This window comes from Lentinula edodes, assembly GCF_021015755.1.
Source record: "Lentinula edodes strain Le(Bin) 0899 ss11 chromosome Unknown C8R40scaffold_4, whole genome shotgun sequence".
In the NCBI taxonomy this organism is placed as follows: Eukaryota; Fungi; Basidiomycota; class Agaricomycetes; order Agaricales; family Omphalotaceae; genus Lentinula; species Lentinula edodes.
This window is the reverse complement of record NW_025764310.1, coordinates 1160523-1174678: the sequence shown is the minus strand read 5'-3', so window position 1 is coordinate 1174678 and position 14156 is coordinate 1160523. Positions and strand designations below refer to the sequence as shown.

The window sequence follows — 14156 nt, the reverse complement described above, 5'->3', positions numbered from 1 at the left end:
GAAGTACGCGGATTGTTGCTCCAGTGAATGCAGTTGATCATAGATGACCTTCATCTGCTCCTTGGAATACGTTGATTCAGCTGTTCCTGCGCTGATCCAACCTAGATTCGCGTCGATATGCCAAGCAGGGGTACTAGTAAAGGCTGGAAAAGCAAACCAGTAGTAATACCTATATTTCTTCAGATCGGCATAGGTAATGAGGAGAAACGAATTAAGCAGTGTAGTAGAACGCGCTGTTTGGATCGATGTCCAGATCTGATGGATAATTCGAGCATCTGGTATTGGAAAAACACATCGGAAGTACCTTGTCCGCTGCTTCGTTGAATAATTTCGACTTGTCCGCAGCCTTGAAATCCTCAATAGTGTTATAGTTCTTTACGACACCTTTCGCAACTGCTGAGCCTATTGCAGGACTGATATGGAGTGAGCGATTGAGGCGTATACTAAAGATGTTTCGTACGACGAATGCCCTTGACCAAAGCTCTCTTCCTCAACTCCAAGACTCCCTCCAACACCAACAAATGCACCGGGACCACCTTCGCGATCTTCAATCAGCCTACCAACGCGGTAAGTTGCAGTGATATCGACACCAGCGTCGCTGAGCTTGAGTACATCCAGCTTATGTTCGGTCAGTTTGTGCCAAAAGGAAGGATGTGTTAGCGACGGAAGAGGCGTAAATTGTACAATGGTTGGGGTCATCGTAGTTCAAAGTAGTCAAAGCGATACATACTGATACATATATACGCTTATATATAGGCTTATTGCACTTGAAGTTACAATATAACCGTGACTTGTGTGACCTCCAATGCTTTCTTTGAATCATTTCCTCCGTCCTATTACTACCAGGCCCTTTTCAACTGGTAGATGCCTCGTACGGCCTCAAAAACATCTCACTGGAGCTCAATTATGGAAGCGACACGTCGGAACGTCTCCAGAACCTTCTCAACCTTCTCGACCGTCCTCTGAGCCCAGTCGACCTCAGCGCAATGTCATTGGGGTCAGAGTATTCCATCCCTTTTTCGTCCTATGGGCTTAATTTTCTTCTAGGCATTCACTCCAACATCGGCTGCTATATTTGTCGTTGTCGGTGTAGGTCTCTTCTGGTATTTCCGTAATGAAAAAGCAAAACTCCAGGAGCAACGCGGTATGTGCTTGTCCCTGGATTTTGACTGACCTAATTCGTGTCATTAGAAAAAGAAAGAATGTCAAAATCATATGGTCGTCCGCATGTTGGCGGCCCCTTCTCATTGGTCAACTGCACCGCCGCCCCGTCTTCCTCCGAAGAGCGATTTACACATGAAGACCTGCTCCGAAAATGGTCCTTGGTTTATTTCGGCTTTACCAACTGTCCAGATATTTGTCCTGCAGAACTGGATAAAGTTACTGCCGTTGTCAATGAACTACGTAGGTCTTTATTGTCCATGTCCTAGTGTAAAGCTTTATGGTGTCCCTCTAGGTCAATCAAACCCTGATCTTCCGCTACAACCTGTTTTCATTTCTGTCGATCCTGCGAGGGATACTCCTTCGACTATTCGTACTTACCTGACAGATTTTCACCCTTCCTTCGTTGGTCTTGTTGGAAATTTTGAACAAACAAAATCTGTGTGCAAGGCATATCGTGTATACTTTTCAACACCCCCAGATGCAGATCCCAAGGGAGATTATCTAGTGGACCATTCAATATTTGTGTATTTGATGGATCCTGAAGGCAGGTTTGTGGAGGCTTTTGGACAAACAGCTGAGAAGGAGGAAATGGTGGATAAGATCAGACAATTCGTCGTGGAATGGAGTCGATAATAGTAGTATATATTCTCTAAGATTACAGGACATCAATTAAACACCCAACTCTTTATCCACTTGGTTTTCTTCCTTTGCAAAGTGGCGCAGTGTGGCGTACTTTCGGGTATACTAGGAGCTGAGTAATAGTGACTTTCCGGTCCTGTCCGGCTGCCGTGACGCGTCGGTACGGCTCGAGTAACGAGTCATTCATTAAAAAATCCTAAGCCGGACGTTGATCTCGACCGCCGTCTGGAATTCCAGTCCACTTTGTAGCAGCGAAATGCTGCCCCTGCCAAAAGTTGCATATGTTACTTCGCGTGTCGTAACTACCTTTGGACAAAATCCAACAATTCGAAATGCCCTCCATCTCCAGCCTTCTCCTTCATCGTCCTCTAAAACTAGTTCACCGGGCAGCAACTATTTCCAGCAAAACAAAGGTTCGAGTAAGCCCCTCTATAACTTTTTCGACCAAGCTAGTGGTGGATCGAAGGGCAGCCGATTCACCCATGGCTACCTTGTGAGTGTATGATAAAATGTGTTTTCTGAGCATGTCCTCACGGTTTCATAGGGCGCTTCACGGGTAGTGACCCAGGTTCAGCCAGTCATTGTCAATGATACGAGCTATACGCAAAGTGATGACTCTGAGGAAGTTGTCACTATCAAGCATGTTTCTCCTCGTCAGCCACAGGCTAGGCGCTATAGAAGTCACAGCCTGTCATACACACCACAAGAAGCTGCACAAAAATTGAGCGTTCTTTCCACCGTTCAATTACATGCTCGCTCGAAGCATGCTTTTACTCAGGCATTGACTACGGACGATATCGTACCTGATTTGGCTGATTCTGCTCCTTCTACTCCTCCTTTGGCGCGTCGAAACTCGACAGCGAGCGTCACCCGTCCGGACACCCCTCCAATCGATACGTTGCCACCTCCACTTCCTGTGCCTGAAACTTTGCCGCCTATCGTAAATCAGACCGACAACCTACACAACACCCATACTTCTCAATCCTCAGACCACTATCGCGCATTCGTTCATGCGCGCTCATCTGGTGATCATGAAGTTGCTTTGCTCGCTGTCAACAACTTTCGTGCTGCTCTCGCTGCCAAATTGGTCGACCCTTCCATCTACGAATTTAATGCTGCTCTGGGAGGCTTTGTATCATACTCGCCCCCGAGGTTCGCCCTTGGCGGATATTCAGGATCTTTATAACTCTATGATCAGTCTAGGCATTCATCCCAACGTTCGTACTCATATCACCCTCATCTTGGCTCATTGCGACCGCGATCATGAAGTTGTGTGGGCCTTGAACGGTATTGAACAGAAACTGAAGAGCCAGAGGATCCTCAATCCCTCTGCAGAATATTCTCTTTCGTCAGAAGATCAAGCCCGAAAAGATGCTCTAGAAAAGGAAAACAATTTTGCTTCAGCAGTGTCTCTTTTCCAGATTCTTCGTACTATGCCTCACAAGGAACATCTCCAAATACAGTTATTCAGTAGCCTTTTGAGCTGCTGTGCCCACTATGGTGCTGTCGATATTGCCATTATGGTCTGGGAGATCGTCGAACAACATTCCTTGCAGCCCTCTGCCGTCCTTTACAAATCCATGATACAAACATTTGCTCGAGTAGGCGAACTCAATGCTGCAGAAGATGTATTTGCCGATTTTCGAGAACAATCAGCAGCCGGTAGAATTGCATGGGGCTCCTCAGGGTCTCAACCTTCTTCCCGTGCTGCTGTTCGCATCTGGAACGTTATGATGGAGGCGTACTTCAAGTGTGGTAAACCTGATATGGCAGTTGGACTTTTGCAAGAAATGTTGGAACCTCGCCAGTCGGAAGCTAATGCGGATACTCGGCCTGAGCTACCTTCTCCTGCTCCATCTACGTACACCACAATCATAGCCGGGTTCTGTAATTCAGGTATGACTATAGTTCTTTATCGAAGTCTTTCTCTACTCACAAGCAACATAGGTGACTATCAGAGTGCGATGACCTGGTTCAACACCCTTGTGACACAATCCTCTTCCCCTGGCTTTTCCTTCGATCCTTCTCCTCTGCCTTCACGTCCCGATGCTCTTGCGTACCGAGTGCTTCTTGAAACACTATCTCAGAGAACGGACGCGCTCCCGGAAATGAACGCGGTCTGGTCTAAATTGTTAGAATTTTCTGCTCAGGATGGTATCGAAATCAGGCTGCTCGATAGGTGCTACGTTGCTCAAACCAATCTGGCTGCGGTTCGCTCTCTTCTAACTGCTGTTAGCGGGGAAGCGTTATCAGGGGAATGCTTAAAGGAATGCTCTGAGCATCTCGCAGTCGCTCAATCAACAGTCCTCTCACAATCTCCCATTTCAACCTACGTAGCCGGGATCTGGGAGGCCTATTTTGATTTAGGTTTGCCTACACACGCAATGGACTTCGCAATGCCATTATTCAATCAACAGACGTCTATTTCTCCCGGATTCCGCGCGCATCTCACCCACTTTGCTCAGCTAGCAGCTGCACAAAACTGGGAAAAATGTTCAAGTGGCTTGGTTTCTTTTGGATACGCAATTGCTCTCATCAATCTCATGTACCGATCTCGAATGGAAGTTCATCCTCGTCTTCACCTCTATCTCATGCAGCAGTACTACTACGCTCGGGAACAATCTATGACCAAGATGGAGCTTTCGCACAAGCAACTGAAAGCGCTTTGCGTTGCAGGAGCTACGTTGGAGATGGTTGAGCCTCACCACCGGCCGAATTTTGCAGGACTAGTGCCTCTCTTGGAAGACCTTGTGCAACAGAAGTACAATATCAGTCAACCCTTGGGAGAACACGACGTTAGACAGCATGTATTTAGCGCCCTCATGTATGATCGGTCGGCCTATCAAGTGAAGTCTTTAATTGGAGAGCTTGGCCTTGAAACTGTATTCAAGACCTACCTGGATACAACAGAACCTGCAGCTGCTACACCATCTCCGTCCATTGCTCTCTCTCCAATTTCTGATAATGACTTCTCAGAGGCGGAACCGGATACTCCTCTTACAAATCCGTCGATTTCTTCTGATGATCTTTCCCGTCCGACACCGCAAAACTTAGTATATGGACTGAAAAATGGCGGGACCCCAAAACCGCTCACCATTGACAGAGAGGTGACCCGGAAGGCAGACAGAGTTTTACTCGAAAGTCCTGAGGTTATGTGGGACTTCTTTACCCGAAACCTGGGGAAGGGAAAAGTTCCTGCTCCTTACACGCTTTCGCGCCTTTGTCAAGTTTTTGGACGAGCTAAAGATGTCGAAAAGGTTAAGGTTATATACAACGTGGCACAATCAGTCCTTGCATCTATGGAATCCAACAAGCAATTGCAATCGGATGCCTGGTTCCTCTTCGAGGATGGTATGATCATCGCTATGGCGCAAGCCGGAGAGATCGACGCAGCTCATGTGCACCGACAGCGTATCCTCGAACAAGGCGGTGCTCCCTCTGCTGACGCTTACGGTGGATTGATCCTCAATGTGAAGGACACGACCGATGACACCAGCAATGCCATGGCGCTGTTCAACGAATCCCAATCGCTTCATGTCGTTCCCAATCATTATCTCTATAACAACATTATCTCTAAGCTGGCCAAGGCTCGTAAAGCCGACGCCGCCTTGGATTTATTTACACGCATGAAGGCGTCGGGGATCGCCCCTTCTTCGATTACTTATGGCGCTGTGATTGGAGCTTGTGCGAGAGTGGGTGATGCTGCGTCAGCGGAGGCCCTCTACGCGGAAATGGTATCAGTTCCCAATTTCAAACCAAGGATTCCGCCGTTCAATACCATGATGCAGCTTTACACCACGACGAAGCCCAATAGAGACAGAGCCCTTTTCTTCTATCATGAATTATTGAAGTATAATGTTCATCCCACATCGTACACGTACAAGGTAAGTTGCTGTCATTTTACCTCCGCTGAGTTAATCAATCTCTCCTCCAGCTACTCATGGAGGCATATGCTCTTGAGCCTCTCGATATACCCCGAATGGAGGCAGTATTCCAGGAGCTTACTGACAATCACCGAGTAGAACTGCAAGGCACTCATTTCGCCACTTTGATCAACGCGTACGGTTGCGTCGCCAAGGACCTAGACAAAGCCCTCGCCGCGTACGATTATGTTTTCCATCACCCTCGCAAACCAGTAATCGATGCACTTGTTTTCGAGGCTATTGCCAATGTTTGCGTCGCTCACCGACGCATCGATCTTATGCCTCAATTCGTCACCAAAATGAGCGAAGTAGGAGTTCATATGACTGCGTACATCGTCAATGTGATGATCAAAGGCTTCGCCGCAGTAGGAGACATCGCAAGTGCAAGGGAACTGTTTGAAAGCCTGGTTGATCCACCAGAAGGTATCGCTCGCTGCGCTACATAATCATGCGCCCCATGAGCCTTCCAAAATGCCATCTGTTAATCCCATGGAGCCTGTGTTTCGAGAGGTAGAGGTTTTTATCGATTTTTTGTGTTATTTTTCTGACATGCCGAATTAGCCTTCGACCTGGGAAGCTATGGTACGGGCTGAACTCGGTTCTGGAACTCGAGATCGTGCAGTAGCTTTAATAGAGAGGTTGGAATCCAGGTAGGCTCCTAACAACACCGAATATCTTGCATGCTGATACCCTGTGAAGGAAATACCCTGAAGCTGTGGTCAGTCGAATACGGGGCATCCTAATTGATCATTCTCAAGTATTATGAATGCGTTTTTTGCTTATTATCTACATACCGTTCGCTCTTTCCTTACATTAGTGTATCATAACCAAATGTTTGTATTACCACCATGTATTAATTATTCTTAGATTAAAATGCTCTATGTCCGCAAAAGGTCATAAACACGAGTGAGTGGAGAGTATGTACAGGCGTGAAGACCAATACGAAATATGATGCGAAGCAATGGAATTTCTGCACTTCAGAAAACGCCACCAAATAGTCCTCGATTGCGACGTGGTTTGGGTTGTGGATCGGCGCGCAAGGTCGACAAGCTGTTAAGTTGCTTCATGACCTGAGATGGAACCATTCGCGCATCAGACGGGTCAATCAGAATTTTGTGAATCTTACCTCTTCCAACTTGTCTTTCCTATCTTGCAGATCTAGGTGCCGTCGTACGATCGGGTTTTCTCTTGCAAATTCGACAATTTCTTTCCTATCGAGATCATACAACAGTCTAGAGTCAATTTCACGAGGAAACTGAAAAATTCAGATGAGTACAGACGACACAATGAAACTAGAAAAACAATTACCTCATAGAAAAATTGGTCCAGCAATTCGATATTGAGGAACATGGTTGATGTGTACGCTAGCTTATCCGCTACAACGTTCAGGAAAGCTTCCGGACAGAAAACGTCGTTATCTGGACCTGCTTTACATCGCTTGGACCTAAGGGCCACCGTACGAAGCTTGAGAATGGATATGCGATCAGTGTAGAGCATTGCATGCTTGGCTAAATACAATAAATAACTGAACGGGTTGAATTCGAAGGCACAAACTCACCATCTAGAATTTGAGCCGCAGGAAACCGGTAAGACTCTGCCAAAGGTTCTTCAAACTCCTCTGCAGCATCATCGTTGGAGTTAGCTGTCACTGCTCTGAGTTTCCTTTCTTTGCGCTCTTTCTCCTTCTCTTCTAGATTTTGCACATATCCAACCAAGGCTCCCAATCGTCTGCTTCCCCCAACTTTCTTCCGGATATCCTTGAGCTTTCCTTCGCACATGGCTATTTCTTTCTCGAATAAGCCTATTGCTCGCTCTCTTCCCAGCTCCCATTCCCGAGGTTCCACCTCCACTTCATATTTGTAGGGTTTGATGCAATTCTCGACTTGATCAGCAGCGACACCAATCCTGTCCCGCAGAATATCATGTGAGAATGAAATGAGCCGCTCGGCTGCGCGCGAATGGTATGTGAACGGTTCCCCCGAGGCTATAGAATCAATCATCGCTCGCAGCCCATCAGCTACCAGTAACGTGGAATCTCTCCCGACTCCCGATTTCGTCAAAAGGCTGCCAGCCGCATCCAACTTATGCTTCCAGTAAGAATCTACGTCTTCAGGACCCTTGACCCGCGAATCGACGGCCAGATCACCTAGTTCTTTCGCGCGCTTATCCAGCCAATACAGTTGTTCCAGAACGTCCATGACCTTGTCGTCTAACATCATCTTGAGTTTTTCGCGGATGATTGGTTTACGAAATTCTGCCTTGGCAGTTTGAAAACGAGCTTTGAGTACATCCATCGTCTCCGCCACGTACGACTCTGCTGTTATTCTCCGATCGTTATACTGTACCTTGAACTGATAGGTAGCTTCCTCCAATTCAAGTTGCACAGCGTTCGTTATTCCATGGAGAGACGATGCCATCGATGATTCCAGAACCTCCATTAACCTCTTCCGTAAAGTACTGGTTCCGACCATGAGTGAGCCTGACCCATAGATGGCCTTATGAGCTCCAAAAAAGTCGTCCTCCCTTCGTTTGACCACTTCACCCGTACGTTCAGATTTGTTCTTCCCAATAGCCTTCGTCACGACTCCTACGTAACCCAAATGTAACGGATAGCGATTACCTCCCAGAATGGCGGCACCCTCTTCAGGAGAGACCAAGTCCATTTTGGTGACAACACCGATCGTTCTTAACCCCAATGGGTCAACTTTGCGACTAGCTCTGAGAGCCGGGCTGTTGGCAAGATCGACATCCGCTGCACAAACGGCTAGTACAATGTTGGGTTCACGGATATATTTATCGCAAAGTCCAGCAATTTTCTCTTTAAGACTTTCAGGTTGGTCCAAAGAGGCAATCTGGACGTAGCCTGGAAGATCAATAAGAGTAAGGTCAGGGACGAAGGGAGAGTATATGCGAAGATCGATGGGATCGTTCGAAACAGCTTCTGAAGCAGGTACGGCCAGGTTCATGTCGGTAAGGGTACGCTGAATGTCGGTGAAGGAGTGAATTTTGCCTAATCCAAGAGCAGGGAACTCCCCATATTCGGAAGGAGTTTCGCCGGGAGGTGTTGGGGTGTGTACAAGAGTGAGTTCAATAGGGCGGCGAGTAACCATGTTATTACCTCTTGAGTATAGAAACACCGTCAGCGAGTTGTATGTAGATTGAACGATGAATAAACAAGGAGGATCCATGTACTTACTTAGGGAGAAACTCGTGCCCCACGATCGCCTCCAACACAGAGCTCTTCCCAGAACTCTGACTTCCGATAACTACTATGCTAGGCAGCTTCAGCGAATCGTTCTGGTCGATACTCAGAAGCATGCTTCGAATTTCGATCAACTTCTTCGTTAAGTTCATCAAGCCATTTGGCTGGCTCTCTAGTTGGCCGTTGTTTCCAGTCTTTGAATCCGAAGGGGAAGACATGGTCGCAGCTAACAAAGCTGCAATAGTAGCATTGTCGGACGGAGGTCGCTGTTTCGAGTCAGAGCTTCCGTCATTATCTCGCTTTCCATGCTCTCCTTGGTTCTTTCCGGTTTTGTCTTGATCGCCCTCAGTAAACAAGTCCTTCAAGAACTTGGGCGCCTGGAATTCAGGAAGTCTGATGCCGGAAACACGCGTCCTGGCCTTATTTACTCTGTCTGTGGCAGAATCAAAGAGGTCAACTGCACTATCTTGCACGGCATTCATCCAAGACTGTGTTTCTTTGCGAAATTCTGAGGGTTCAGGTAAGACGACGAATAGGCATAAAGGTAAGGAAAAATGTACCTTCAAATCTGTACTCCGCATATCCTAGGCCACCAGCACCAACCGCGGCGCCAGCAATGGGCACTCTAAAAGCCCTCGCAACGAATCTGGGGATAGATGAATAGGACAATGATCTTGCATGAATTCGACGCATGGCAGCCAGTGGAGTTGCAGAGCTAGATCTTAACGAACCAGCAGCTAAGAAAGTGCTTTGGCTCCGGTTATAAGCTCGCGTCTGCTCCCAAATCCGCCGCCTTGAAGGAATGTTCTTCATTGTCGAATAGGCCTTGGCTGTTTTAAGTCCATAAGTCACGGCTTTACGATTTGAAAGGATAGAGGGAAAATGACGGCGGATAAAGCAGTACATGCTCGCCCGAGCCACTTCAAGGAACTTGCAAATTAAGCTGTCGAGACTGCCGCCGAAGAATTCGTCATTTTGAACGGCACAGATAACGGCGCAGATAACGGAGATAAGATAAATAACTCGTCGGATGACTGTTCCTCTTCCACACTTTAAGCCTAAAATAGAAATGTTGGAGGAGTTGAGGACATGGATTGCGATTCAGGGATGATGCAGATGGGAAGGGTGTCAAGCGCAATCTTGTGTCCTCTTTTACTCACTTTTTTTTCTCAATCTCGTTTATTCACCGTTGTGCTAGTGCATATGTAGTGCCAGTGAACATCATACTGTATGGTACCTATGAATGGGGAAGGAAATGTTATCTTTGTATGTAGCTGTCATCTATGTCTGGCTCGAGAGAGAGACCACGACGGGAATCCGTCTAGCCGTAAAGGCTTGATTAGGCATTGGTCAGTAGTTGTCCAGGTGCCTTGTATGTGTCTATGAGAGGAGGAGGGGCTCCTCGACAGTCCTCGACACGGTACTATTGGTCATCATCTTCCTTCAGTTTGGATTTTGCTTACTTATAACGAAATTTACGATGAATCGATGGAGATCTAGTTGGGAGAGAATTGTAACAAGCAAAAAATAACGACAGGAACTTGGAGTTCAATGAAATACCGAAAATGTAATCCACCCATATTCAAGTTCGAGACATTACTGTCCCTATTTCTTTTCCTTTTCCTCTGTCGTTGGCGAAGCTCTATCCGACCTTATTTTCTCCCCAACCCCACGCCACTTCCCCTGGGCCAAATCCCCTTTCAAACCACCAACCTTCCGAAAAAGCTCCAATGCACGATCAATGTAATCTACATCCAGGTTGTCCATGTCAGCACCGAGCCAGCGTTGAGCAAAAAGTTGGTAAGAGATGGTGAGAGATGAGGAGAGATGGTGTTGGGATTGAACTCAGGGACAGCAGCGCTAGCTCAAACTAGCTAAAATCGCTCCGTCGTCTCGCCCAGGATACGACGTTTATGCCTCTACGTCGTGCAGTGAGGAAAGAGATAGGATACTGGAAGAACGTACGGGCCCCCCGACATAACAGCAGATCTCAGCAGATGCAACGCAGAAGACTCGGAAAGATTAGCCAGGTGTCGTAGCCAACTGAAGATTTAGCAGTGGCTGAGTTCAGATATACGGTATATAGCACCATCTTCGCAAAGTGACAGTAACTACATCTCAGGGGTACGATAGGGATTAAAGGTCAAAGTTCATATAAGCGCCCAGATGTTACCACCTTATTTCACGAGTCTATATAGACTGTTCCTACGAACAAGCTCTGCATCTGTTCTGCACCAAAGTTCCGCCGTTCGAAATATTCGCTCTCTCTGGCGACCAGTATTTACAGATGCTGCTCGTGTTATCAACAAACTACAAACCAACCCTTCGGATCTCGAGAAAAATTCACTTCAGAATCGGCTGAAAGATTGGGAAACACAAAGTATGTGCTTGGTTGGATCTATCACTAGACGTTGCAGTAACGATTCACTACCGCAGTGGACCGAACCCTATCCCTTCTTTATGCCTCTGCCACCTCTCGTGGTCTTCCGCATCAACTAACCCGCAATTTATCTCAATTATACCATTCAGAGTATGAACGAATGTCGAACCGAAAATATCCAGTATGGAATGCCCAGCTACCTCCCCGTTCCCATGAGTACCACATTCCTGCTCCTGACACAACCCCCAAAGCTCTTAACAAGGAAGAAAAGGCGCGTCAGGTGCAGTATTTGGAGGATCGTGCGTGGAACGCTCTTGGACTTGCTGTCAGTATGGCGGAAGGTCGTGATAAGTTGTCTCTAGGTAGAGTAGTCGTGAAGGGGAAGTTGCGGCAGAATTGAAGTTTCAGCTGTTACGATTCGTATAACGATTGTTATCCGTAAAGCTCCATATTTGTCCTCAGGAGTTTGCCGCGAACTCGTTTCCAGTTTTTTCTTCTCACCAGCATTGAATCTGACCACTCTCCAGCTCTCACGCTCCATGTTTGTCCAATATAGAACGGTACTGGTGAGGCCTCTTTTATCGCGAGTATCTTCGAACCCGAATTTCGACGGTTTAAACGCTTTCAAAGGTTCAAGTGACTGAATGCCTCCAGGCTTCAAGGTTTAATATAAGAGTTGAGCAGGTTGCTCTATTCAACAGCAACGCAGATCCTCTCTCACCTTCCCGGCTTTCAGAATGCTTAGAAGCTTCGAAACGCCCTAAAACACCTAACTTCATATCCTGAAATGTGTCCTGTCTATTCAATCTCACCTGACGATAATTAATCCAAACTTGGCCTCATCCCTAGTCCTACCAGGGCTGCCTTAGTCTGTGTCATTGCCATTTTTTCTATGCGATACCAAATAACTGGCTATCTGGTTGACTTGCAGGCACTAAATCACTTGACAGAGAACTGTATAAATGTATTTTCTAGTTATTTATACTTGCTCCCTTCATTGCCCTTCCATCGAGACCACCAAGATCACCACCTCTTTATCGTCTCTTTGTGTTAAACATGTCCGAAAATAACTCGTTGTCGTTGGACAAAGGTGCTACTGCCAAGGTGTGTGCCCACCGCGGTGCTTGTGTCTTTCTTGCGCGATATGGCTTTTACTAACCTATTTCCCCCCCCTTTTCTTCATTCCCTTCTCCATTTTCACGTCGAATGTGCCTCGTCAGCGTTCAAACACCATATTGAGGCTTCGCGGTGGCAGCTCTACTACCACTCAACCACCAAGGCCTATCAACATTGACTACGCCATGCTGCTTGTAAACACTCTCGGCCTTGCAGCAGCAGCTGCACAACTCGGAGTGAGCATTTACACTCTGAGAGCCATGTTGAGGCAAGCAGGTCGTCCCGTCTAGTACTCGTCTAGTTTGTGTAAGTCGATTCAACTCCTCTCGATCCTTTCTCTACCTCCCTTTTTCTCATTGCTCGTTTCTCTAAAGCACTGGCCTTGTCGGTGACTCGGATAATTGCAGCCGGAATGAGCCAATAATCTCTTGTTCGGGACCAAACAAATCGCTGTAGGATGTCTCGTGTACTATCAACATTGTATATTATGAATATAACAACAAGAACTAGGTCATTGATACTGCAGAGTTCTTACACAAATGTAGTCCTTCACTAATCCAGTTCCGGTTTAGCCTTGTCAAAACGATGGAGTTCAACCATATTAATCTTCATAATGTCGGCCGATATCTGTAGTGTCGTACAGTAAGTTGAATTTGACTTATTCTATCAGATTCCACCAAACCGTAGTCGATTCAAACTTCTGGTAACGCTACTACTGGTACATTCATGAAGAATGAGTTGGAAGCGAAGCGATGACATTATACCTATATTGGGTGTGGAGGTTTTGAATTCGCATCAACAGTCTACCGTAACCTTCGGCGCCGCGGAACTCCCTGCCTTCCCCTGCTCCTCCTTCAGCATTAACACCTCCCACACCGCCCTCTTCCTCTCCTGTCTTTCACTCTTCCTGACTTGAGACGCAATACCCAAATCACGCTTCACCTTTTCACCTCTAGCCCTCTGCCTACGTTTATTCAAATGATCCCAGTCCGCTCCCACTCCAACTTCTGCTCCGAGATCCACAGTCATTGCTGGTGAAGCTACTGCGTCCTTTATAACCTTTGGTTTCTGAGTGGGCATCCATAAATGAACGGTGTATGGGATAGGTGCAGAGGGAGTAGATGCTGATGACTGGGAATGGCCAGCGATGCCCGAATTACTATTCCCTTTGCCTTTAGCCTTGGTTTTAGTCTTCGCGTTCCCCGTATCGACCTTGGCTTCAGGGACCGCATGAAATCTTTTCCCCGTAGCCTTTCGAATCTCTTTATGACCCTGAAGGATAGGCAATATTTGAGTCTTCAAGTACCTGTATATTTGAAACCCCGATAAACATAAATGGACGCGTTAGCCTGATGCCCAAAAGAATCACGCACCTCATGGACCGTATAGGATGTTCCAAATGTGGAGGATCCGGGGGAGGAATCTTCTTTCCCCCAGACTTTGTATACGGAATCTTCGTAACCACTCTGTCCTGTATTATATGTCCCTCATAATTCGACGGAGGCGCTTCCTTCAAAGCGAGTTTGTACATCTCAGCTGTCGTCAAGCCGTTTACGCGGAATTGGTCCGTGGCAAGAAGTTTTCGGATTATCGACATGCCTTGGGAAATAGTTGACGAACTAGAACCTTGGAGCAATGCAGAGCGAAGCATTGTGGTCGACATTGAAGTAAGAAAAAGAATGGAAGGAATTTAAGCGCCGAGTCAACCGAGCGTCAGAGCATAAAAATTAGC

At 46.9% G+C, this 14156-nt stretch overlaps 6 protein-coding genes across 6 annotated transcripts; 3 read left to right on the top strand and 3 right to left on the bottom strand.

Moving 5' to 3' along the window:
- C8R40DRAFT_604080 (uncharacterized protein) lies at positions 1 to 746 on the bottom strand. Its single transcript, XM_046235594.1, has 4 exons — positions 461 to 746; positions 305 to 413; positions 158 to 255; positions 1 to 101 (listed from the first exon to the last, which is right to left on the bottom strand). Exons 1-4 carry the CDS (start codon positions 697 to 699, stop codon positions 77 to 79), a joined length of 471 nt encoding a protein of 156 aa, XP_046090584.1. The 5' UTR covers positions 700 to 746; the 3' UTR covers positions 1 to 76.
- A 7-nt stretch (positions 747 to 753) lies between these two features.
- Positions 754 to 1892, top strand: C8R40DRAFT_1245810 (SCO1/SenC-domain-containing protein). The gene is made up of 4 exons (XM_046233628.1): positions 754 to 997; positions 1048 to 1144; positions 1192 to 1404; positions 1457 to 1892. Exons 1-4 carry the CDS (start codon positions 806 to 808, stop codon positions 1795 to 1797), a joined length of 843 nt encoding a protein of 280 aa, XP_046090583.1. The 5' UTR covers positions 754 to 805; the 3' UTR covers positions 1798 to 1892.
- An 87-nt stretch (positions 1893 to 1979) lies between these two features.
- Positions 1980 to 6557, top strand: C8R40DRAFT_1086834 (uncharacterized protein). The gene is made up of 8 exons (XM_046227360.1): positions 1980 to 2296; positions 2348 to 2890; positions 2931 to 3699; positions 3751 to 5687; positions 5738 to 6107; positions 6130 to 6236; positions 6288 to 6376; positions 6426 to 6557. Exons 1-8 carry the CDS (start codon positions 2060 to 2062, stop codon positions 6490 to 6492), a joined length of 4119 nt encoding a protein of 1372 aa, XP_046090582.1. The 5' UTR covers positions 1980 to 2059; the 3' UTR covers positions 6493 to 6557.
- Position 6558: 1 nt separating this feature from the next.
- On the bottom strand, positions 6559 to 9918 carry C8R40DRAFT_1262984 (P-loop containing nucleoside triphosphate hydrolase protein). Its single transcript, XM_046233854.1, has 6 exons — positions 9489 to 9918; positions 8923 to 9436; positions 7285 to 8846; positions 7035 to 7234; positions 6853 to 6981; positions 6559 to 6796 (listed from the first exon to the last, which is right to left on the bottom strand). Exons 1-6 carry the CDS (start codon positions 9832 to 9834, stop codon positions 6704 to 6706), a joined length of 2844 nt encoding a protein of 947 aa, XP_046090581.1. The 5' UTR covers positions 9835 to 9918; the 3' UTR covers positions 6559 to 6703.
- A 1170-nt stretch (positions 9919 to 11088) lies between these two features.
- C8R40DRAFT_1086828 (uncharacterized protein) lies at positions 11089 to 12080 on the top strand. Its single transcript, XM_046227359.1, is given in 3 exon segments — positions 11089 to 11308; positions 11365 to 12029; positions 12042 to 12080. The coding sequence occupies 2 exon segments, from the start codon at positions 11095 to 11097 to the stop codon at positions 11706 to 11708; spliced, it is 558 nt and encodes a 185-aa protein (XP_046090580.1). The 5' UTR covers positions 11089 to 11094; the 3' UTR covers positions 11709 to 12029; positions 12042 to 12080.
- Positions 12081 to 13031: 951 nt separating this feature from the next.
- Positions 13032 to 14152, bottom strand: C8R40DRAFT_1086825 (uncharacterized protein). Its single transcript, XM_046227358.1, has 2 exons — positions 13798 to 14152; positions 13032 to 13730 (listed from the first exon to the last, which is right to left on the bottom strand). The coding sequence occupies exons 1-2, from the start codon at positions 14085 to 14087 to the stop codon at positions 13220 to 13222; spliced, it is 801 nt and encodes a 266-aa protein (XP_046090579.1). The 5' UTR covers positions 14088 to 14152; the 3' UTR covers positions 13032 to 13219.
- Between the last annotated feature and the right edge of the window lie 4 nt (positions 14153 to 14156).

Bases quoted from the DNA above. Each gene is read 5' to 3' on its own strand.
- C8R40DRAFT_604080 (XM_046235594.1), bottom strand. From the start codon at position 699: ATGACCCCAACCATTGTACAATTTACGCCTCTTCCGTCGCTAACACAT. The intron at 414-460 runs GTACGAAACATC...ACTCCATATCAG, and splicing joins TTTGGTCAAGGGCATTCGTC to TCCTGCAATAGGCTCAGCAG. The intron at 256-304 runs GTACTTCCGATG...ATTATCCATCAG, and splicing joins TCAACGAAGCAGCGGACAAG to ATCTGGACATCGATCCAAAC.
- C8R40DRAFT_1245810 (XM_046233628.1), top strand. From the start codon at position 806: ATGCTTTCTTTGAATCATTTCCTCCGTCCTATTACTACCAGGCCCTTT. The intron at 998-1,047 runs GTCAGAGTATTC...ATTTTCTTCTAG, and splicing joins CTCAGCGCAATGTCATTGGG to GCATTCACTCCAACATCGGC. The intron at 1,405-1,456 runs GTAGGTCTTTAT...GTGTCCCTCTAG, and splicing joins TGCCGTTGTCAATGAACTAC to GTCAATCAAACCCTGATCTT.
- C8R40DRAFT_1086834 (XM_046227360.1), top strand. From the start codon at position 2,060: ATGCTGCCCCTGCCAAAAGTTGCATATGTTACTTCGCGTGTCGTAACT. The intron at 2,891-2,930 runs GTCGACCCTTCC...CTGCTCTGGGAG, and splicing joins CTGCTCTCGCTGCCAAATTG to GCTTTGTATCATACTCGCCC. The intron at 6,237-6,287 runs GTAGAGGTTTTT...ATGCCGAATTAG, and splicing joins TGGAGCCTGTGTTTCGAGAG to CCTTCGACCTGGGAAGCTAT.
- C8R40DRAFT_1262984 (XM_046233854.1), bottom strand. From the start codon at position 9,834: ATGTACTGCTTTATCCGCCGTCATTTTCCCTCTATCCTTTCAAATCGT. The intron at 7,235-7,284 runs GTGAGTTTGTGC...TATTGTATTTAG, and splicing joins TGCGGCTCAAATTCTAGATG to CCAAGCATGCAATGCTCTAC. The intron at 6,797-6,852 runs GTAAGATTCACA...GTTCCATCTCAG, and splicing joins GGAAAGACAAGTTGGAAGAG to GTCATGAAGCAACTTAACAG.
- C8R40DRAFT_1086828 (XM_046227359.1), top strand. From the start codon at position 11,095: ATGTTACCACCTTATTTCACGAGTCTATATAGACTGTTCCTACGAACA. The intron at 11,309-11,364 runs GTATGTGCTTGG...TCACTACCGCAG, and splicing joins GAAAGATTGGGAAACACAAA to TGGACCGAACCCTATCCCTT.
- C8R40DRAFT_1086825 (XM_046227358.1), bottom strand. From the start codon at position 14,087: ATGTCGACCACAATGCTTCGCTCTGCATTGCTCCAAGGTTCTAGTTCG. The intron at 13,731-13,797 runs GTGCGTGATTCT...TCAAATATACAG, and splicing joins CATCCTATACGGTCCATGAG to GTACTTGAAGACTCAAATAT.